The sequence below is a fragment of the Alosa alosa genome, chromosome 1 (assembly GCF_017589495.1).
Source record: "Alosa alosa isolate M-15738 ecotype Scorff River chromosome 1, AALO_Geno_1.1, whole genome shotgun sequence".
Taxonomy (NCBI): Eukaryota; Metazoa; Chordata; class Actinopteri; order Clupeiformes; family Clupeidae; genus Alosa; species Alosa alosa.
In genome coordinates this window covers 18096697-18120199 of record NC_063189.1, presented here as the reverse complement: position 1 = coordinate 18120199, position 23503 = coordinate 18096697, and the positions used below count along the sequence as shown (strand labels likewise).

The following is a 23503-nucleotide window of genomic DNA, read 5'->3' as shown; positions in this document are numbered from 1 at the left end:
TGACAACCTGAGTTTTTATTTTTACTTTTTTGTGTATTTACATTGATAGAGGTTGTGCACACACCAGTTTCAGGTGTATACAAAATGATTCAACTGTGATGAAACCATAAGTGTGGTAGTGATGTTAAATAACTTAAAAGGTTAAAATTCTACCTAAAATTCTACCTATAGTCATCCAATTGGATTGTTTGTCTTTGAGTTATTGTCACTGATTCATAGTGGGCAATCTATTACACCAACTGGCTGGGAAGTGCAAAGGTTGTGGAGTCGGCATTCATAGCCTGTTGCTGTAAAACAGTACATCTCCAAACTCAAAAACATTAGACTAACAGTCAATAAAAGTGGACTGTCAGAGCAGCACAAAATACTAAAAGCCATGCCGAGTGTCCTGTTCGCTCTTAAACTTTGGTGCCTCTGCCTAGCCACTTTGTAAATGTGTTAGAATTAGTTCTGTATTTTAAAGAACATTTCGAGCGATCACATATACGGATCAGAAGGCCCTGTGTGCAATTTGCTTTTAAGCAGGATCTTCCAAGAACATTTCAAAATGAATGTAAAGACACAGTGATGATTAGATTTTGCACTCAGCTGTAGCCTGCCTAGTGGTGAGTCTGTTATAGCCTATTTACTTGTATTGTAGCCTATAAGCGATAATTAAATCAGCTTTTTACCACCTCAAAAATATTGCCAAACTCAGAGGGCTGATGTCAAAACATGACTTAGAAAAACTCATTCATGCATTTATCTCCAGCAGGGTTGATTACTGCAATGGACTGTTCACAGGCCTTCCTAAAAAGACTATTAAACAGCTTCAGGTGATACAAAATGCAGCAGCTAGGATTCTAACAAAAACTGACCACATTACTCCAATTCTTAAGTCCTTGCACTGGCTTCCAGTCAGTCACAGAATTGACTTTAAAGCACTATTGCTTGTTTATAAATCAGTAAATGGAGCAGGACTGTTTCTAGTCTTGAATTTCCCCTGGGGATCAATAAAGTATCTATCTATCTATCTATCTAGTCTGAATATTTTTACAGTCTGAATGAATGGAGGGGGAGAACAGCGGAACAGATGCAAAGTGCTCGTGTTTCTACCCGGAATGAGATCCAGGATGTATGCAAGTTGCTAACTTCCAGTTAGCAGTTTGGTTGGATGGTCCGAGGGTGAGAAGCTTTCGATATTTACAGGTATGTGCCTTTCCGCCAGAGATAGTAATTAAGTCAATACCAAGAACACTATAATCAGTGGAGTTTATAGTAGGCCTAGTACTGTTATGGCCATTAAATAGACTGCTACTGTTTATCCTGTCTGTCATGCATCGTGCTCAGTGCTCAAACAGGCTACGTGTCAACAAGGAGTTTTTAGCAGTGACTTGATTCAGAGTATGTAACGTTAATATTAAGTTCAATATGCAGTTCAAGCAGAGCCCGTCTCCTATTAGACATTCTCTGGTTCAAGCCAGCAAAAAACAGAACAACTTTTGACTTTTAAGATACGATGTTTTCTTTTACAACTTAAGTCTGAACTGGTTAAAGTCAACAACTGTAATGTAAATGTTCCAACACATTTTCTGCGTCAGGTCACATCTACTGAGCTAACGTCGCTTGTCAAGCCTCTTTTACCAAGGAAAGATGCCGAAAAAGAAGACCGGTGCCCGTAAGAAGGCTGAGAGTCGCAAGGAACGAGAGAAACAGAGTCGGGCCAACAGAGATCACGTTGATGTAGCGAAGCATCCGTGCAATACAACCATGGTAGTTACACAGTTGCCTTCTCTTGCTGCTATTTTTTGTGAACATATAGCTGGATACAGAAGATCAAACCAATGAACCAATGGGTGGAGGTGAATAACATCTTTCGCCACATCATGTGGGTGTCACTAGAACCATCTTCCAGGGAAGAGTCCAATCTAGTGATGATAATAATGATTTGCTGCCAAATAGGCAACAGGAGCTAGTTAAAAACCTAAAATTATTTACTGGGGCACGTGCTCCAGTTAAAGGGGTCTAGTGACACCCATAAATGAATATGATTAGCTGCTCTATTGTCCACAATTTTGAATGAAAGTAGTGAAATTAACGTGAACTAAGTGAAAAGTACTTTTCAATAGGCCCTTTATTTGAGACACCATTTACTGTTAGCAAGTGTTAACAAAAGTCCACTTTTTTGAGGTTCATGTTCTTCATCTAAAGGTTGTGTGTGAGTAAAGACCATAGACAGGACAAGTCCCCCCAGTCATCTACTCTCTTATTGGAGCATAGTTTTGATCTAAACGTCTCTAAAATTAAAATTGATATACCAGCAACAGAAGGAATCCCTCTGATTCTAAAGACCTAACAGCCCTTTCCTTTAAGCTTACAACTCTGTTATGTAGCTTTACGATTTTGCTTCATTGCAAGCGCCTCATGCTTAATCACCCCTAAGCACACTATGTAGATACTGTTTTAGACTTGATTAGATTTAGTGTTATTTAGTATAATTTGTATTTTAGTATATTCTTTATCTTCTACTGTCCTTATTGCTTAGTTGTGTTTTTTACTTTTACTTTTTCTGCTACTTTTTCTGCATGGTGTGTGTGTGTGATGTCTGTATGCTACTGAGACCTTGAATTTCCCCTCGGGGATCAATAAAGTATCTATCTACCTACCTACCTACCTACCTACCTACCTACTCTCATTATGTGCCTTGTAACTTTGCAGGATTGTGACAAATGCCAAAGGTGAGTTTACCCTCATACAGTATGTAGTTTGTGCATGATCAGCATCTCTTTCCACTGACATATTCACATACATTCTCCATTAATGTCCAGATGAAGCCTTTTACAAACGTTTCCTCTTGTTTTGGTGTCTTTCCTGTCTCTATTGTGATGTCTTCTCAGGAAACAGAAAAATAGAGCTTTCTGCTACTTTTGTGCCTCGGTCCAGAAGCTGCCCATGTGTGCTCAGTGTGGTGAGTGTTCTGCTAGAATTCTGCTTGGACAGATTCTTTTGGAACAAACTCTGTTTTGTAGTGCAAAAGTGTATGCGTTCTATTTTCTGTTATCCATAAATGATATCCAGATGTTATCCAATGTCTAGCACTATTGTAGGTGGTGTGAAGTGGTGTCCATTACATCCAGTTTGTACAACATCCTTCTATTGACAACCAACTCCGGGGGCTCTAGAGCTGTATCCCATGTAGAGCCCACCTACTTTATCAGCTTGTCCAGCAGATGGCTGAAAAGGAAGAGCCGTCTGTGCTGCAGTAGATGATTTTAATAGAAAAATATTAAGACCGTCCTTTTTCACTAGATTATTGCCCTCCACAGCTGCAAGTGTAACTTCAAAAGTGAGATAAGTTCACTCTGCTGGAGTGGGAATGATCAAAGGCCAAGTGACCCTTCCAGAAGAGAATACTGCTACCCCTACTTCCTAATATTTCCTCTCAACAGGAAGATATACACTAGGGGGTAAAGGTACACACATTTGCATGAAACCGTTTACAGGATGTTGAGTTCAATACAGATTTCTACTGAATGTACCAAATGCAGTCTTAAACTTTTTTGCGTGCAGACCATGTTTCAAATTCGAGTTCTACACAAACATATTAAGTGACGGACCATATGTCAGTTTAGTTAATTAACGGCAAAAAACATTTGACACCTTTTCAAAATACTATTCCTGCTTGAGTTGAGCATCAGCGATATTGTTAGTGAATGTTAGGCTAGCAGTACTTACGGGCTTACTCTAATGAAAATTACCCGAACGTGACTTAAACACTGAGGTATGTATCAAATTGTGATTTTTTTTTTTTTTTTTTTTTTTTGTGTACCATTACACCCCTAGTAAACAGCTATCTACTAATATGAATTGGTTCCCAAACTTTTCATGGCAGGTCCCTTTGGACTGGTTTGTGTTAGGTGTATGTCTGTTATATTGATATTAGGTTAGCTATTTTCTAACATATAGGTTATTGGTAGGTAGGCTATAAACTCCTCACCAAGTAGGTTAATTCAGGCTACTATACTGTAAGAGCACTGTCATACTTAAATTGACCAGTAATGACAGTTGGTTGTTTTTTCACCTTCAACATGCGTCTTCCCTGGAGGCCACACCACACTTTGGGAACCACTGATTTAGCTGTTGAGCATGTTGATGATGCTCTTTTTAGACAACTGCTATAATACGCAAGCAAGATGTTGAAGGTTGGACTGATGTTCTGACATTGCATAAGGGAGGAAACAGTTCTGTTTTTTTGACAATAGGAGTGTATGTGACCTTGCTAATTAGACACTTCAAAAGATGAATCCTGTTGACAGACACTACCTTTCTGAATTGTGCTTTTCCCTTTGAACACTCTGTACAAAGGCAAAACAAAATGCATGAAGTCCTCGGACTGTGTCATCAAACACCCTGGCATCCACAGCACGGGGATGGGCATGGTGGTAAGAACTGCTATTTTGTGGTCGTATTCTATGAATTAAATATTACTCTGTCCATGAAAGCTGCCAGTTTAAGTCTTTTGTAACTTCAGAGGGCCTCCAGCTCTTGTGTGGTAGAGGAACTGGATTGGTATATCATCATGAATTAGCCCTCAACAACTACAGAAATGTTAAGTCATGATTTCACACAGGCCCAAGAGTTATTCTTACTAGTTGTTGAGACAGAAGAACTCGGCATGATTTTTCAGAGGTTGACAGGTCAGGATGCTTGTGTGTATTGTGGCATCATGATGGAATTTATGAGATTGTTGAAATTATAAGTTTTGTTTTTTTTTTTGAAATGTTGGGCCATAGTTGGTGAGGCCTTTTTATCTGTGCGTGTCTGTGTTTGATTTGATGTTTTCTGACACTAGGGGGCAGTGTGTGATTTTTGTGAGGCCTGGGTGTGCCACGGGAGGAAGTGTCTGAGCACTCATGCCTGCACGTGCCCTCTCTCTGATGCTGACTGCATTGAGTGTGACCGCAGCGTATGGGAGCATGGTAAGCAATTACCGGCAGAGAATCGATTTGTTTGAAAGGATACGCTTTCCTAGTCTGGTACTAAGCCAAAAATGCGTAGATTCCACACTAACTACCCAGGGGTAATGAGGTAGCACACACAGTCTTCATAAAACTGGACTCATCTCTATTTCACCGTTTTATTCAGCCAAGTCCAGAACAAATGAACTGATCAGTATATAGTATATATACTGTTTTGATCCCGTGAGGGAAATTTGGTCTCTGCATTTAACCCAATCGGTGAATTAGTGAAACACAAACAGCACACAGTGAACACACAGTGAGGTGAAGCTCACACTAATCCCGGCACAGTGAGCTGCCTGCTTCAACGGCGGCGCTCGGGGAGCAGTGAGGGGTTAGGTGCCTTGCTTAAGGGCACTTCAGCCGCGGCCCACTGGTTGGGGCTCGAACCGGCAACCCTCCGGTTATAAGTCCAGAGTGCTAACCAGTGGGCCACGGCTAAGATGAAGGCTATGCGGCCGAAACACTGCCATTTTTGTTCTTGACCATCTCATTACCCTTGGGTAGTTAGTGTGGTACCTGTAAAGAATCTTCCAAAAATAAGAACATAATGTTGGCAGAGCTGTAAAGCTCACTGCACTCAGTGCTTATAATGCAGAACCCAAGCCTGTTCACCCATACTTGCACACAGTGCTTTTAATGCAGAACCCATGCCTGTTCACCCATACTTGCACACAGTGCTTTTAATGCAGAACCCATGCCTGTTCACCCATACTTGCACACAGTGCTTTTAATGCAGAACCCAAGCCTGTTCACCCATACTTGCACACAGTGCTTTTAATGCAGAACCCTAGCCTGTTCACCCATACTTGCACACAGTGCTTTTAATGCAGAACCCAAGCCTGTTCACCCATACTTGCACACAGTGCTTTTAATGCAGAACCCAAGCCTGTTCACCCATACTTGCACACAGTGCTTTTAATGCAGAACCCAAGCCTGTTCACCCATACTCTTAATGTCATCAGTATCAGAATATTGGTTGCATGTAAATGAGCCTAGTTGTAAATTTATCATGGAGTACTTGTAGTGAAACATTGTTGGGCTGGGAAGGGAAAAGGGTCGAGTTGGGTTAAGTCTTCCTCATTGCAGTGGAATAGCAGCATGATGTTATTGTTTAGTTGCAGGGTTATTCTGAGGTCGGTTCCATCCTGTCCTGAAGGCTTACTTGACTTCCACCTAATGTTCTTTCATCACAGGGGGACGCATCTTCCGCTGCTCCTTCTGTGATAACTTCCTGTGCGAAGATGACCAGTTTGAACACCAGGCCAGCTGCCAGGTCCTGGAGGCAGAGACCTATAAATGTGAGTCTGCATCTCTCGGATCCCTTCCTCTCACCTTGTACAGTTATCCGCTGTGTTGTGGTGGTGCCTTTCATTAGGCTAAACAGCATTTTATTGTGTGTGTGTGTGTATGTTAGAAGTTAGATTTATGGTTCTGCATAGAATCAACAGCATAGCCCCACAGATCCCTCTGCATCGTGCACCCCCAAAAAGACTGCAAGGGCTGTGATTGGTCAAGTCGCCCTGTGTGTTTATAGCTGGTCTGCTCCAGTCCAGTGGGGTATACTACGAAGCACGTTAGACATATCTAGGCTATGTAGACATATCGAGGCTTGACAAAGCCTTGACTCAGGGGTATACGTTAAGTGATACTACGATTGCAGTTATGTGATATATTTGTCAAACTAGGCTTTCAACTCAGATCTGTGCGCGTTCTCGGTTTTGGCCAATCGTGTAACGTGGAGACGCACAAGACCGCCTCTATTTAAAAACAATTACTTCCGCATTCATGAGCGATAGCTTAATCTACACTGCGGTCATTTTTTGTGTCTAACCTTTAACATCAAATAAATAAATTGTCATCAGTTGTTGTATGGTATGCACGTCCATAGTGGGATATTTGCACGCACAGCACTATTAAAGCGCATTCGAGATCCAAAATGTTAGTAGAGGCGGAGCTCCACCTGTAAGATATATGACAGAATCCTACACGTGAGAACTTTGTTTTTAAGACAATTGATTGGTCAGTGTGCGGTAGATTACACGATTTGAGCTATAATTTAGCACATAACCTCCTCCCGACCAGGTTTGGTTGACAGCATAAGATACCATGGTGATATAGCGACACTAAAACAGATCCACTTTCGTGTCACAGCATAGCCTGGCTTTTAGTGCAACATACCTCGCTAACCCACTAATCGAGATTCGTAGTACACCCCACTGGTGTGCCCCAGAGTATGTTTGTGTGTGTATTTTAGGTTAATTACACCCATGGGTCTTACTCTTTGTATACTGGTAGTTCTGACAGTGTCACTGTTTATAATTAATTACCCAATGCACCTTCAGAAGGAAATAAACAAAGAATGGATGTAGTTGACTTTGATTGATTTTATTCATCTTATTGTCACTTGATATTTTATGTTTTTTGTATGCTGATTTTGTTCTTACTATTGAGGGTCAGAAGGTGAAATCAAGGTTTGTACAGAGGCAAATCTAAATGTACAAAAAACATTTCCATTTGCATCGTGCCCCAGTTCTAATAATTTGTTTATTGGAGTTTACTGTGTCTTTTTCTCTAACTTTTGCAGAAGTAAGAAATGGCCAAACAAATACCATTTATATGTCTATGCAGTTTGCCTTATATGTCTATGGAGTTTGCCACTCTGAGGCCACTGTGTGGAGTCAACACCGAAGCATAAATCTAGCTTTACAGAAGATGGCAAACATGCCAACAAAGTGATGCAGGTTGACACATAATGACTATTGTACCAGATCACCAGAGTGTAAAAACTAACCATGTTTTTTAAAAAAAAAATTTTAGGCATTTCCTGTAACCGTCTTGGGCAGCACTCTTGTTTGCGATGCAAGGTGAGTCCTGTGACAAACTCAATCCCTGGTTGTAAAAGGTGACTGGTGGTAGTGTGTTCATTTCCTGTTGCACACTGAACAACACTGAGCTGACACTGAAGAGCTCATCCTTTGTTGCAGGCATGTTACTGTGATGACCACGCACGTAGCAAAGTTTTCAAGCAAGAGAAAGGCAAGGCGCCTCCCTGCCCAAAGTGTGGACATGAAACACAGGAGACCAAGGATCTCAGCATGTCAAGTAAGTCTTCCTCATCAGTAAGATGCACTGAACTTCCAGAGGAAGAATCGGAGGTGTGAATCTGAGGGATGACTCTTAGCAGATTAGACACTTCCTATCCTGTGTGCGCAAAGCGTGGAGTGACTTGAGAGAAATCCTGTCAGCTGATCAGAACACTTTCAATCATGGTGGTAACCAGAGAGCGTTCAAAAGGATAGTCTCTTAGCTGTTCAACAACGTAATGCACCCCAAGATTAGCTTAGAAATCTAGACGCACCCTAGTGGCAGCCAATGTAATTTGCAGCCAGAGTAGGCTAGCAACTCTCCGTTGGCTTGCGAGCTGGAAAAACCAAACTCTAGTCAGGACAATCACATTGTGTATAGAGTCGGTGGACGGGCTTAACATAATGATGGCAGAGTTGTGACGGTTCTGCGTGAATTCCCTGCCACTTCCCGGCCACCAGGTCAAGGCTGCCCCTAAATGTACAATTAGAAAGAGAGAAACCTAAGGAATAGTGCAATGTCTGCCCTGTAACGCCTACCGGAGGGAAGGAGTTTAAACAGTTTGTGTCCAGGATGTGAGGGGTCTTCAGAGATGTTTGCTGCCCGTTTCCTTACCCTGGACCGGTACAGGTCAGCACCTGATTGTCTGTTGCAATTTGGTCTTGTCCTGTTTGGTGGCTGTACCAAACCAAGCGGTGATTGAAGTGTAGAGGACAGACTAAATGATGGCTGTGTAGAAAATGATCAGCATTCCTGAAGTTGACATACCTTTAAATGTCATACTTGAGGGAAATTAGGTCTCTGTTTACAATTACGCTTTACAGATGTTCAGTTTGTATATTTACTTTGTATATTTATTTACTGTTGTAAGCTTCCCTCCCGGCCTTTTTTGCCCCCCTTCTCATCTGCCATTAATTTCTCTCTCTGTTCATTCCTCTTTCACTCCCTTTTCTGTGCAGCGCGTACGCTGAAGTTCGGTCGGCAGGGCGGTGGAGACGAGGAAAGCTACTACAATTTTGCGACGTCTGGTTATGCATCAGGTTATGGAGGAGGGAACCAGGATGATGATGAGGAAGATGATTACTACAGAGAGGATGAAGACTATGACGATGATGAAGAGGAGGAAGAGGATGAGGAGGAGGAGGATGAAGAGGATGTGGGTGAAAATGTGGTGACTGAGGCAGTGTCCAACCTTTCTGTAGGCGCCACCTGAGTGCAGGGGAAGTACTAGCTTTCTTTTCAATCAGGTTTCTCTCAAGGGTGAGGCCCAGAGTATGTGTTTGTGTGTGTATTTTGGGTTAATTGCACCCATGGGTCTTACCGTTTGTATACTGGTAGTTCTGACAGTGTCACTGTTTATAATTAATTACCCAATGCACCTTCAGAAGGAAATAAACAAAGAATGGATGTAGTTGACTTTGATTGATTTTATTCATCTTATTGTCACTTGATATTTTATGTTTTGTGTATGCTGATTTTGTTCTTACTATTGAGGGTCAGGAGGTGAAATCAAGGTTTGTACAGAGGCAAATCTAAATGTACAAAAAGCATTTCCATTTGCATTGTCATTTTGGAGGGTTTTTTGTTTTGGCAACTTGCAAATGAGTTATACAAGCAAGTAGCAAAATCAAGGAAAAGACATTGAAAGTAGAATGCCACAATAAAGTAAGCGACACAATATCTTATACTTATACATACTTATATCTGTTTTGTTGAGACTACTCATCAGATGAGAATTTTTTTAGTTATTTATCTAGCTACTTGTGAGTACTGTTTATGAGGCTGCTGTGGATCTAGGTGGCTCATTCTATGACTTCAAAATAAGACGCATCCATGACTGACCAGTAATAATGAGCTTACTTTTTAACGTCAGGAAGACTAAGGAGCTGATCTCAGACTACAGCTGCAGGGAGAAGTGCACACCACTATACACATTGAGAGTTTAGCACTGGAGATAGTCAGCTGTGAGGATCTGAGCTGGTCACACCACATAGGTGTGGTCCGCGAAGGCAGCGAGACAGTGGCTGGATCTCAAACATCTATTTTCATGCAGCCTAGGTCGTCGAGCTCGTGCACCGGAAATTGGCCGAAGCTCGACGTCATCGAGGATGTGTCTCATTTGTCTAATTGCAACCAGAGTAGGTGAGAACAACAAGACAGAAGAGAAAGGGCTGATATGCTAACAAACACAAGAGCATCCTATTCGGAAACGTTTTCAGTGAATTGTGCAATCATTGGTCCAAGGTGAAAAGTTCCCTCCACGCCTGTCAACTTTTGGTTTCAACAAGTAGCTTTATTAGTAGATTTATAAGTGACAATAAATGAGTAGACAGACTGAGAAAAGATCTTTATATGCTGGAATTGTATGTAATTATGAACTACTAGCAAACTTTAAAAAAAAGATGATGCCTGTATGTTCACGCATTGTATTTAAACTAGATGTACCGCATAGCGGTACAAAATATGACCACCGCTCAGTCCTGTACATCCATTCCGCGAAAATAAATCATATTAATGAATTTGTCTTCGTCTTCTACTCCATCCCCCACTCTTGAAACTTTTGTGTATGCTTGATTGGAATGTGTGTTTGTGGGCCGCACACAAAGTAGCTTACTGGCGCTGCAAAGGTGAATAGATTTGTAGCACTTGCCAAAAAATTTGTGGCATTGTTATAACCCATACAAAAATGTGATATATGGCAATATATGTCAATCACATATATAATGTATATGTCACTGTATGCCTCACACATATAAGTCACATACATGTCAAATATGTTTCTAAATATAGCAAATTTTGGCCGTTTTATATATGTCACATGTATTTTCCCAGATATACAAATATATGTCAGTTGCATATATGTTAAGTTATGTATTTGTATGCATAGTAGGGATACCAATATATTGCAAATATATGTCTATGGACATATATTTGCACTCATATTAGGTAAATATATTGCAAAATATATGTAATGTTCGGCTATGTCACGTTTATAGAAATGTCACAATATATGTATATTTCAGAAATATAACATTGTTGATTTTCCAAAGAAAACACACAAAATAATTGTTTAACCTTATTAAAGTTTATTTTTTCCACACAAACAGTGAGTAAACTCTCCAGGTAGAAACTTTTTTTCTCTGTATGGAAATGGCGCACATTGATTTGGCAGAATGCACTCAGTGTTCTCAGGGCAGCAGTCCTCACAAATCACCACCTGCAAACAGGGAACAGAGAAGATTAATATGCTGTAAAACACACAGAACATGAAAAGACCATCACTGAAGCACTACCTTCACATGCATCTTTAATAAACACACGCCTTGGCACAAGTAAGCTTAAATAAGGGCTATGAGATGAAGAACATGTAGCCTAACGATCCATACATCAAAATATTTTGACAAGATTTGGGAAAGATTTTTTGAAAGATTGGAGTCTTTTAACTAATGCCCCCATTCAAGCTTTACTCAAAAGACTCGAAAGAATCTTCCCAAATCTTGTCAAAGTCGTCTGTTGTAAGGATGGCTTAACACTACCCTTCACAAACTAAAGATCCATTTAAGCCTAACGTTCACGTTAGCCTGCATGGTTATTAGCAGCCACTTTAAACATCACCTCCTTGGGCAAATCTGTTTTATCTTGTCATCAGTTCAGTGAATCACTACCCATGGGAACTTTAGCATTTTATATGACGTACATTATTATTTCTTATTATATATATTTTTTTTTTTTTTTTCTTCCTAGTATTATATTACGTGTGTAGTTACCCAAAATCAGGGTGAGTACTTTAGGACAGATGTACGTACATTTGCGAACGTAGCGTTATCAGCGCCATGGACAAACCGCAGATAGCAAAGGCTGTGATACCCAAGTGTACGTGGTATTTATCAAACTTTCAGTTAAAGTTAAGGTTGCTTTTAATAAAGTGCAAAGACGCAAAACTGGTGCTCTGAATAGCGATTCTGTTGTCTTTGAAAGTTCCTCTTATTGACACATTTAATGTCAACTTTTACCAGGAGGTAATATTTCACCGCAAAACAGACGTGCGCACCTACAGTAGGAGTATTTTACACTTTTCCTCCCATCTTTTAACACGAAACTCCCACTTTCCCCTGACCCTCCTCTGAATATGCATATGCATGACAAGAGATCTGCATGTACATGACACGAGAAAGTGCAATTTGCCATATTCAGCTCCTGTGACAGGCAGTCTGCAGTTTTACCCAAGTGCGGCCTGCTTGTACATATCTCGCCATGTTTTTACGTGCACGTTGCGAAACAAATACGCCTCAAGTGGGCGCAAAAGTGTTAGTACATCTGGCCCTTTGTTTCACAAGGCCTATATCATTATTATTATTATCCTATTTTTAAAAATGTTTTATTTATGTTTTTCTGTTGAGGGATAAAAAATAATGTGTCATGGTATCTGGTCATTGACAATTCACATGTATCCTTCCAATGTTAAATATGTGTTGGGAGAGGACACCTGAAAGAAATTTTGTTTTTACATTTTTAATGTACTTTTTATACTGTATTTATGGAAAATGTGTTAAAAAACTGATGGAAAAATTAAGTGCCGGTCAGTTATTATGATGTTGAAATTGTATGGAGAAATTTTGTTGGTAGGCTGTTACTTGGTTTGATGCATATCTGAAGTGTTTACTTTGTTAAATAAGGTCAACCAGGTCAACTATATTTCTGAACGTCTGTTTGACAGAAATTTAGACCATATTTTAAATATCCATTTTCATTAAAATCATGATAATTCTCTGCCTCTACATGCTGGATTCTGGATAGCTAAAATCAAAACAGCCAAATATTGCATTGACTCCATGGTCTTTGTTCATTCCACAGAGTGAGGGTGTTACCTACAGACCCAAGTCTGCGTCAGAGGGCTTCCGCAGGCACAGCACAGACGGGACTGGCATTGCCCCGAGCCGGGCGAGGAGCGGCGCTTTCACCCCTACTGCCGCCAGTATAGCGAGGGCAGCCCACCCCTCTGCTCGTCCCCTTTCGCCTGTGTCAAGGAGGAGACGCCACAGACGAGCAACCGCTGTCGACTGTAACAGCAGCAGCCGATCGAGAGGGGGGCCCGAGGCCCATGGCTGCCCTACAGTTTGACTCCTCAGACTTCCTTTGTTTATGGTGTGTAACAACCATTTGCTGAGACAGAGTAGATAGTTGAATGTACTGTAGATAGTGTAATGGATGTGTATAGACAGAATGTTTAATGGATGTTGATAGGTTGATTGTTTAATGGATGTTGATAAGATAGTTTAATGGGTGGATGAGTGAATGGTTTGAGGAAGATGGATAGAACGCTGGATGGAATATGCCTTATATCCTCTGACCACTTTTAAGCCATGGCCTGCTGTATCTTGGAAAGTATTGATCTTACCTAAGAGTAATTTTACAGTGTGTCTCCTGGGTAACATAGGTACACCTGGTAATTTTTTCAGAATTTTTTGAGACCTAAGTGCAGGGGCCCTGGTTGAACTGACGTTGACAGTGAACCTGTAGCTTGGTTGTCGTCCATGTTCTCTCAGTTGTCCTCCATGCTTTCCTACGGGATCTATTTAGGTCATTGACATTTCTGTTAATCCAAGGCGTCAATTTGCTAGAGGGTCTTTTTTTAGTCTTTAAAGGAGCCATTCCAAGCAGGTCAGGAGTTCAAGAGTCTAATTGCTGAAGGGTAGAAGTTGTTGTTGAAGTGCGTCGTTCCAGTCTTCAGAGATCTATAGCGTCTTTCAGAGGGCAGAAGTTGAAAGAGATCATGGCTCGGATATGAGGCGTCCCTGATGATCTTGGTTGCTTGGTTCAAGCTCTGTTCAGCATACTGTGGCGTTCAAACCTGACCCCCTATAATAAAATAATATAATCAGGCTCGGAATGGTAATCTGTACAACCGGTGGGCCGGTCCACATGTGGGCCGGTGACCTCCGGGATTTTTTATTTTTATTTTTTTGCCTATTTGCGGCCCGTCATGTAGATCTAGGCTTAGCCTATAAATGCAGTTGCATCCATTTGGATTGGGGGGTGACAGGTCAATCATTTTGGCCTCTTTATGACAGGTTCAGTGTGTGTTACGATCGCGCCCCCCTGCCCCACCCCTCAAGTGGATTTGTCCAAGCAGCCGCTTGGTTTGTGGGGAAATATAGCCTACGAGTTCATGCATGGTAGCCTAGGCTATATAAGTGCCCTCCGCTGGCTGGTGTTCACATCATCGCAGTTTAACCGTAAACAGCAATCAGAGGTGTCTAATTTTATTCCATAAATATATTGTTTTTATAGACGTAAGTTGCACGCGCTACAAAGAGCTTCCATTTACTGCACCATGTTGGCTACTGTAGTGCGGTTTGTCTGTCAACATAAAAAAAACTCTGGGTACCTACAATTTTCGCACAACTTGGTGGAAAAGTGTAGCACAGGTTAAAGAAAACCTATTCATGTTTGGACTCAAAAGGAACTTCAAAGTATTTCCCATATAGTAGCCTTTTAGCTCACAATGACAGTGAAAGTGGAACTTGGAAAGTGAAAGTCTCTCCACCGAGTGTTACATTAGATGCACAATCAATCGCGAGTCGATGCACGTAAAAAGTATCAACTGGTAGGTTAGTAACAAAGGTAGCCTAATTTTGCAAAATGTGATGACGGCACACAAACTTGGGCAAAAACGTTTAGTATACACTTGTGGTGATAGCCTACAGTTAATGTGAATCTCTGACTATAACCTATGTAGAAGATTTGCACCAAATAGGCCTAACTGTGGTTGTGTTTCTACAACATGTTGGCACAAATCATAATTTCTGTCAACTATGACGATCTCCATGCATGTTCAGTAGCCTATATTTTTCATTTAGTCAAGCATCCAGAGAGGATGAAGAGGATGTGGGTGAAAATGTGGTGACTGAGGCAGTGTCCAACCTTTCTGTAGGCGCCACCTGAGTGCAGGGGAAGTACTAGCTTTCTTTTCAATCAGGTTTCTCTCAAGGGTGAGGCCCAGAGTATGTGTTTGTGTGTGTATTTTGGGTTAATTGCACCCATGGGTCTTACCGTTTGTATACTGGTAGTTCTGACAGTGTCACTGTTTATAATTAATTACCCAATGCACCTTCAGAAGGAAATAAACAAAGAATGGATGTAGTTGACTTTGATTGATTTTATTCATCTTATTGTCACTTGATATTTTATGTTTTGTGTATGCTGATTTTGTTCTTACTATTGAGGGTCAGGAGGTGAAATCAAGGTTTGTACAGAGGCAAATCTAAATGTACAAAAAGCATTTCCATTTGCATTGTCATTTTGGAGGGTTTTTTGTTTTGGCAACTTGCAAATGAGTTATACAAGCAAGTAGCAAAATCAAGGAAAAGACATTGAAAGTAGAATGCCACAATAAAGTAAGCGACACAATATCTTATACTTATACATACTTATATCTGTTTTGTTGAGACTACTCATCAGATGAGAATTTTTTTAGTTATTTATCTAGCTACTTGTGAGTACTGTTTATGAGGCTGCTGTGGATCTAGGTGGCTCATTCTATGACTTCAAAATAAGACGCATCCATGACTGACCAGTAATAATGAGCTTACTTTTTAACGTCAGGAAGACTAAGGAGCTGATCTCAGACTACAGCTGCAGGGAGAAGTGCACACCACTATACACATTGAGAGTTTAGCACTGGAGATAGTCAGCTGTGAGGATCTGAGCTGGTCACACCACATAGGTGTGGTCACGAAGGCAGCGAGACAGTGGCTGGATCTCAAACATCTATTTTCATGCAGCCTAGGTCGTCGAGCTCGTGCACCGGAAATTGGCCGAAGCTCGACGTCATCGAGGATGTGTCTCATTTGTCTAATTGCAACCAGAGTAGGTGAGAACAACAAGACAGAAGAGAAAGGGCTGATATGCGAACAAACACAAGAGCATCCTATTCGGAAACGTTTTCAGTCGGAATTGTGCAATCATTGGTCCAAGGTGAAAAGTTCCCTCCCACGTCTGTCAACTTTTGGTTTCAACAAGTAGCTTTATTAGTAGATTTATAAGTGACAATAAATGAGTAGACAGACTGAGAAAAGATCTTTATATGCTGGAATTGTATGTAATTATGAACTACTAGCAAACTTTAAAAAAAAGATGATGCCTGTATGTTCACGCATTGTATTTAAACTAGATGTACCGCATAGCGGTACAAAATATGACCACCGCTCAGTCCTGTACATCCATTCCGCGAAAATAAATCATATTAATGAATTTGTCTTCGTCTTCTACTCCATCCCCCACTCTTGAAACTTTTGTGTATGCTTGATTGGAATGTGTGTTTGTGGGCCGCACACAAAGTAGCTTACTGGCGCTGCAAAGGTGAATAGATTTGTAGCACTTGCCAAAAAATTTGTGGCATTGTTATAACCCATACAAAAATGTGATATATGGCAATATATGTCAATCACATATATAATGTATATGTCACTGTATGCCTCACACATATAAGTCACATACATGTCAAATATGTTTCTAAATATAGCAAATTTGGCCGTTTTTATATATGTCACATGTATTTTCCCAGATATACAAATATATGTCAGTTGCATATATGTTAAGTTATGTATTTGTATGCATAGTAGGGATACCAATATATTGCAAATATATGTCTATGGACATATATTTGCACTCATATTAGGTAAATATATTGCAAAATATATGTAATGTTAGGCTATGTCAATGTTTATAGAAATGTCACAATATATGTATATTTCAGAAATATAACATTGTTGATTTTCCAAAGAAAACACACAAAATAATTGTTTAACCTTATTAAAGTTTATTTTTTCCACACAAACAGTGAGTAAACTCTCCAGGTAGAAACTTTTTTTCTCTGTATGGAAATGGCGCACATTGATTTGGCAGAATGCACTCAGTGTTCTCAGGGCAGCAGTCCTCACAAATCACCACCTGCAAACAGGGAACAGAGAAGATTAATATGCTGTAAAACACACAGAACATGAAAAGACCATCACTGAAGCACTACCTTCACATGCATCTTTAATAAACACACGCCTTGGCACAAGTAAGCTTAAATAAGGGCTATGAGATGAAGAACATGTAGCCTAATGATCCATACATCAAAATATTTTGACAAGATTTGGGAAAGATTTTTGAAAGATTGGAGTCTTTTAACTAATGCCCCCCATTCAAGCTTTACTCAAAAGACTCGAAAGAATCTTCCCCAAATCTTGTCAAAGTCGTCTGTTGTAAGGATGGCTTAACACTACCCTTCACAAACTAAAGATCCATTTAAGCCTAACGTTCACGTTAGCCTGCATGGTTATTAGCAGCCACTTTAAACATCACCTCCTTGGGCAAATCTGTTTTATCTTGTCATCAGTTCAGTGAATCACTACCCATGGGAACTTTAGCATTTTATATGACGTACATTATTATTTCTTATTATATATATTTTTTATTCTTCAAGGCCTCCTAGTATTATATTACGTGTGTAGTTACCCAAAATCAGGGTGAGTACTTTAGGACAGATGTACGTACATTTGCGAACGTAGCGTTATCAGCGCCATGGACAAACCGCAGATAGCAAAGGCTGTGATACCCAAGTGTACGTGGTATTTATCAAACTTTCAGTTAAAGTTAAGGTTGCTTTTAATAAAGTGCAAAGACGCAAAACTGGTGCTCTGAATAGCGATTCTGTTGTCTTTGAAAGTTCCTCTTATTGACACATTTAATGTCAACTTTTACCAGGAGGTAATATTTCACCGCAAAACAGACGTGCGCACCTACAGTAGGAGTATTTTACACTTTTCCTCCCATCTTTTAACACGAAACTCCCACTTTCCCCTGACCCTCCTCTGAATATGCATATGCATGACAAGAGATCTGCATGTACATGACACGAGAAAGTGCAATTTGCCATATTCAGCTCCTGTGACAGGCAGTCTGCAGTTTTACCCAAGTGCGGCCTGCTTGTACATATCTCGCCATGTTTTTACGTGCACGTTGCAGAAACAAATACGCCTCAAGTGGGCGCAAAAGTGTTAGTACATCTGGCCCTTTGTTTCACAAGGCCTATATCATTATTATTATCCTATTTTTAAAAAATGTTTTATTTATGTTTTTCTGTTGAGGGATAAAAAAATAATGTGTCATGGTATCTGGTCATTGACAATTCACATGTATCCTTCCAATGTTAAATATGTGTTGGGAGGGACACCTGAAAGAAATTTTGTTTTTACATTTTTAATGTACTTTTTTATACTGTATTTATGGAAAATGTGTTAAAAACTGATGGAAAAATTAAGTGCCGGTCAGTTATTATGATGTTGAAATTGTATGGAGAAATTTTGTTGGTAGGCTGTTACTTGGTTTGATGCATATCTGAAGTGTTTACTTTGTTAAATAAGGTCAACCAGGTCAACTATATTTCTGAACGTCTGTTTGACAGAAATTTAGACCATATTTTAAATATCCATTTTCATTAAAATCATGATAATTCTCTGCCTCTACATGCTGGATTCTGGATAGCTAAAATCAAAACAGCCAAATATTGCATTGACTCCATGGTCTTTGTTCATTCCACAGAGTGAGGGTGTTACCTACAGACCCAAGTCTGCGTCAGAGGGCTTCCGCAGGCACAGCACAGACGGGACTGGCATTGCCCCGAGCCGGGCGAGGAGCGGCGCTTTCACCCCTACTGCCGCCAGTATAGCGAGGGCAGCCCACCCCTCTGCTCGTCCCCTTTCGCCTGTGTCAAGGAGGAGACGCCACAGACGAGCTGTCGACTGTAACAGCAGCAGCCGATCGAGAGGGGGAGCGAGGCCCATGGCTGCCCTACAGTTTGACTCCTCAGACTTCCTTGTTTATGGTGTGTAACAACCATTTGCTGAGACAGAGTAGATAGTTGAATGTACTGTAGATAGTGTAATGGATGTGTATAGACAGAATGTTTAATGGATGTTGATAGGTTGATTGTTTAATGGATGTTGATAAGATAGTTTAATGGGTGGATGAGTGAATGGTTTGAGGAAGATGGATAGAACGCTGGATGGAATATGCCTTATATCCTCTGACCACTTTTAAGCCATGGCCTGCTGTATCTTGGAAAGTATTGATCTTACCTAAGAGTAATTTTACAGTGTGTCTCCTGGGTAACATAGGTACACCTGGTAATTTTTTCAGAATTTTTTGAGACCTAAGTGCAGGGGCCCTGGTTGAACTGACGTTGACAGTGAACCTGTAGCTTGGTTGTCGTCCATGTTCTCTCAGTTGTCCTCCATGCTTTCCTACGGGATCTATTTAGGTCATTGACATTTCTGTTAATCCAAGGCGTCAATTTGCTAGAGGGTCTTTTTTTAGTCTTTAAAGGAGCCATTCCAAGCAGGTCAGGAGTTCAAGAGTCTAATTGCTGAAGGGTAGAAGTTGTTGTTGAAGTGCGTCGTTCCAGTCTTCAGAGATCTATAGCGTCTTTCAGAGGGCAGAAGTTGAAAGAGATCATGGCTCCGGATATGAGGCGTCCCTGATGATCTTGGTTTGCTTGGTTCAAGCTCTGTTCAGCATACTGTGGCGTTCAAACCTGACCCCCTATAATAAAATAATATAATCAGGCTCGGAATGGTAATCTGTACAACCGGTGGGCCGGTCCACATGTGGGCCGGTGACCTCCGGGATTTTTTTTTATTTTTTAATTTTTTTTGCCTATTTGCGGCCCGTCATGTAGATCTAGGCTTAGCCTATAAATGCAGTTGCATCCATTTGGATTGGGGGGTGACAGGTCAATCATTTTGGCCTCTTTATGACAGGTTCAGTGTATTATTACGATCGCGCCCCTGCCCCACCCCTCAAGTGGATTTGTCCAAGCAGCCGCTTGGTTTGTGGGGAAATATAGCCTACGAGTTCATGCATGGTAGCCTAGGCTATATAAGTGCCCTCCGCTGGCTGGTGTTCACATCATCGCAGTTTAACCGTAAACAGCAATCAGAGGTGTCTAATTTTATTCCATAAATATATTGTTTTTATAGACGTAAGTTGCACGCGCTACAAAGAGCTTCCATTTACTGCACCATGTTGGCTACTGTAGTGCGGTTTGTCTGTCAACATAAAAAAACTCTGGTACCTACAATTTTCGCACAACTTGGTGGAAAAGTGTAGCACAGGTTAAAGAAAACCTATTCATGTTTGGACTCAAAAGGAACTTCAAAGTATTTCCCATATAGTAGCCTTTTAGCTCACAATGACAGTGAAAGTGGAACTTGGAAAGTGAAAGTCTCTCCACCGAGTGTTACATTAGATGCACAATCAATCGCGAGTCGATGCACGTAAAAAGTATCAACTGGTAGGTTAGTAACAAAGGTAGCCTAATTTTGCAAAATGTGATGACGGCACACAAACTTGGGCAAAAACGTTTAGTATACACTTGTGGTGATAGCCTACAGTTAATGTGAATCTCTGACTATAACCTATGTAGAAGATTTGCACCAAATAGGCCTAACTGTGGTTGTGTTTCTACAACATGTTGGCACAAATCATAATTTCTGTCAACTATGACGATCTCCATGCATGTTCAGTAGCCTATATTTTTCATTTAGTCAAGCAGTGACATGTGGTTTAATCAGTGTTGGGCAAGTTACTTCAAAATTGTAATATATTATTACTGTCATTTCAAAGTAATTCATTACATTATAATATTACTGTCTCTGAATTGTAAGGCATTACACTACTATTGTATTACTTTTAAGTTACTTTTACCAAAATATCTAGAAATATGGATTTGGAATTCTAAATGCAGTTTATTATGCTCAATGCAGCTCATTGCACTTTTAATGGAGGGTGATGTGGTACAACATAATGACGGAGCTAGGCTTAAGGCTACAGTAGAATGCAATAGGTGCAGTGATGGCTCATGATGCAATACAAGGAACAATCATAGCCAGAATTTTGTTTAAAGAAGACAAAAGGTCAAAGTCTGGTCAATTGTGATAGAAATACTGTAACTTTAGGCTTAGGCCTACTCATTAAAATCAACAGAGAGCCCACTACCTGTTTCTTTAACAGAAAAATGTCAGATATCTCAACCACTCAGAGCCCACTACCTGTATATTGTAACCCAAAACTTAAAGACATGTCAAGATAGGCTACACAGTGCAGCTACTGGCCATTTTGGTGCCCTAACTGGTTAAATACAGTATTAACCTAAGTATGTCATCATATGGCCAACTATAAAGATGTAATCTGCCTGTTCCCAGGGATGGGTAGTATTTCTGAATGAAACATGTAATATGTGTTTCAAATGCAAAATAGTATTTTGTCATTTGTATTTTATTGGATTGAAGGAAATGGCTCTGTATTTTGTATCAACATACTTTATTGGTGTGTATTTTTGTATTTTAAAAATACTGCAAGCTAATCATCGCAAAGTGTTGTGCTAATGCTTGGAACAGGCAGGGATGGGCAAAAATACATCAGAATGTATTTCTAAATAAAATACTTAATACCCTCATTTTTAATGTATCAAAATAAACTACAAAATACAATAGGCCTAACCATATTACGTATGTATCAAAATAAAATGCTTTGAGTATTTTTGTATTTAGAAAATTCTCAAAATACTTTTTTCAAGGAAGTATGGAAGCACTGCAAAAAAAGCTTTTTTTTTTTTATCCCAAACATTTATCCTGTTAAAACTATATAGTAAAAAACGATACAATTTGGCCCCTGTCGTATACTGTATGCAAGTTCATGTAGTGTGATCAGAATTAAGAATAATTCAAGAATTTACATTTACATTTAGTCATCTAGCTGATGCTTATCCAAATGACTGACAGAGCTTTCAATTAACCACATTATAATCAATAGGCCAAAATCATAATTGTGTATCTGTGCCAAAATTCGTAATTCAAGTCCAGTGCAGAACTGAATACGTGCCTTAATATCTCCAACCTCAAGTATGCAGCTAATAAGGAAATATAATTGTTATTTAATTAAACAAGGTGAACGTCTCCCCACTGTGGAATGCAGTAAAGGATGCTACACCTCAACACCTTACTTATTGATGTCATTGTGGTTGAGATATCTGACATTTTTCTGTTAAAGAAACAGGTAGTGGGCTCTCTGTTGATTTTAATGAGTAGGCCTAAGCCTAAAGTTACAGCATTTCTATCACAATTGACCAGACTTTGACCTTTTGTCTTCTTTTAACAAAATTCTGGCTATGATTGTTCCTTGTATTGCATCATGAGCCATCACTGCACCTATAGCATTCTACTGTTGTTAGCCTTAAGCCTAGCTCAGTCATTATGTTGTACCACATCACCCTCCATTAGAAGTGCAATGAGCTGCATTAATTCCAAATCCATATTTCCAGATATTTTGGTAAAAGTAACTTAAAAGTAATAGAATAGTAGTGTAATGCCTTACAATTCAGAGACAGTAATATTTCAATGTAATGTGGATTTTAGTGCCCCACTCCGCCCCTGTATGGGTGCGTCTATGATCACAGATATGTGCAGTCATTGTGTTAATCTGGCCATCTAGGTCCGTGGTGGATACCAAGTGTACAAAGTCGGTTGATGTTGTAGCCTGGCTGGGCCATTTGCCGCCGCTAGGGTGCGTCTAGATTTCTAGGCTATTGATGTTGTACAACAGTATTTAATTTTTTCCCTCATAACTTTATTGTTCAAAGACGTGCAATGCAATTGACCGCACCAAGGACCTCTGATAGCCTACCGCTTATTCTAAACCCCCACCCTTGCTGGACAAAATGCATGGAAAATGTGGACCGGCACTGAAAGTGAAAGTAGTTTTTTAGCGCGCAGTTTACGTTCACGGGTTGCGGGGCGCAGGTTCCGTAGATATTAGGAGTCGAAATGGACAATTCCACTAATTTCTCAAAATTACAAAGTGGGCATTATAGTTTTTGACCCACTGGATTACTTTTTGGATATGTTTCCAACATGTGTTTTGACATTGCTGCCTTGCGCGCATTCTGCAGCATTGTACAGATGATTTTACAGGCGACGTCTTTTATCATCGGAAAAACCTGCTTTTTACCAGGAATACTTCGGAGGAAGGTAGGTAGTCAACAAGATAACGATTGTGATCTGTAGGTCTTGAATTAAAATGCTGCTGATCAAGGAGGAGGCGTCGTGGCACATGAAAGCTTTTGTGTGTAATTTAATGCACTACCAGTAAGCTATACAATTACTGCGTATAGTAGGCTACGTAGTTAGTTCAGTGATACAGAAAGCAGCACGGTCAAGTTAAAACGACAATACGACGTTAAACGACAACGTCTGACCTTCATTGCAATATTAGCCGCTTGAACGTTGAAGATATAGGCTACACCACACGTATATGTGTGGAATGTGTAGCCTATTGGGCATGCAGCTGCACACACCGAAGCTGTCTGCTTAATT

The 23503-nt window shown here is 40.2% G+C and overlaps 1 protein-coding gene across 1 annotated transcript; it reads left to right on the top strand.

Annotated features, from left to right (window-relative positions):
- The first annotated feature begins 1070 nt into the window (after window positions 1-1070).
- znf330 (zinc finger protein 330) lies at window positions 1071-15227 on the top strand. Its single transcript, XM_048256157.1, has 11 exons — window positions 1071-1188; window positions 1581-1752; window positions 2698-2717; window positions 2877-2947; window positions 4345-4421; window positions 4832-4958; window positions 6194-6298; window positions 7818-7864; window positions 7985-8102; window positions 9044-9255; window positions 14988-15227. Exons 2-11 carry the CDS (start codon window positions 1633-1635, stop codon window positions 15027-15029), a joined length of 939 nt encoding a protein of 312 aa, XP_048112114.1. The 5' UTR covers window positions 1071-1188; window positions 1581-1632; the 3' UTR covers window positions 15030-15227.
- Window positions 15228-23503: the final 8276 nt, after the last annotated feature.

Excerpts from the sequence above, each read along its gene's own strand:
- znf330 (XM_048256157.1), top strand. The coding sequence starts at position 1,633 with ATGCCGAAAAAGAAGACCGGTGCCCGTAAGAAGGCTGAGAGTCGCAAG. Across the intron at positions 2,948-4,344 it reads GCCCATGTGTGCTCAGTGTG|GCAAAACAAAATGCATGAAG; the intron begins GTGAGTGTTCTG and ends CTCTGTACAAAG. Across the intron at positions 4,959-6,193 it reads CCGCAGCGTATGGGAGCATG|GGGGACGCATCTTCCGCTGC; the intron begins GTAAGCAATTAC and ends CTTTCATCACAG.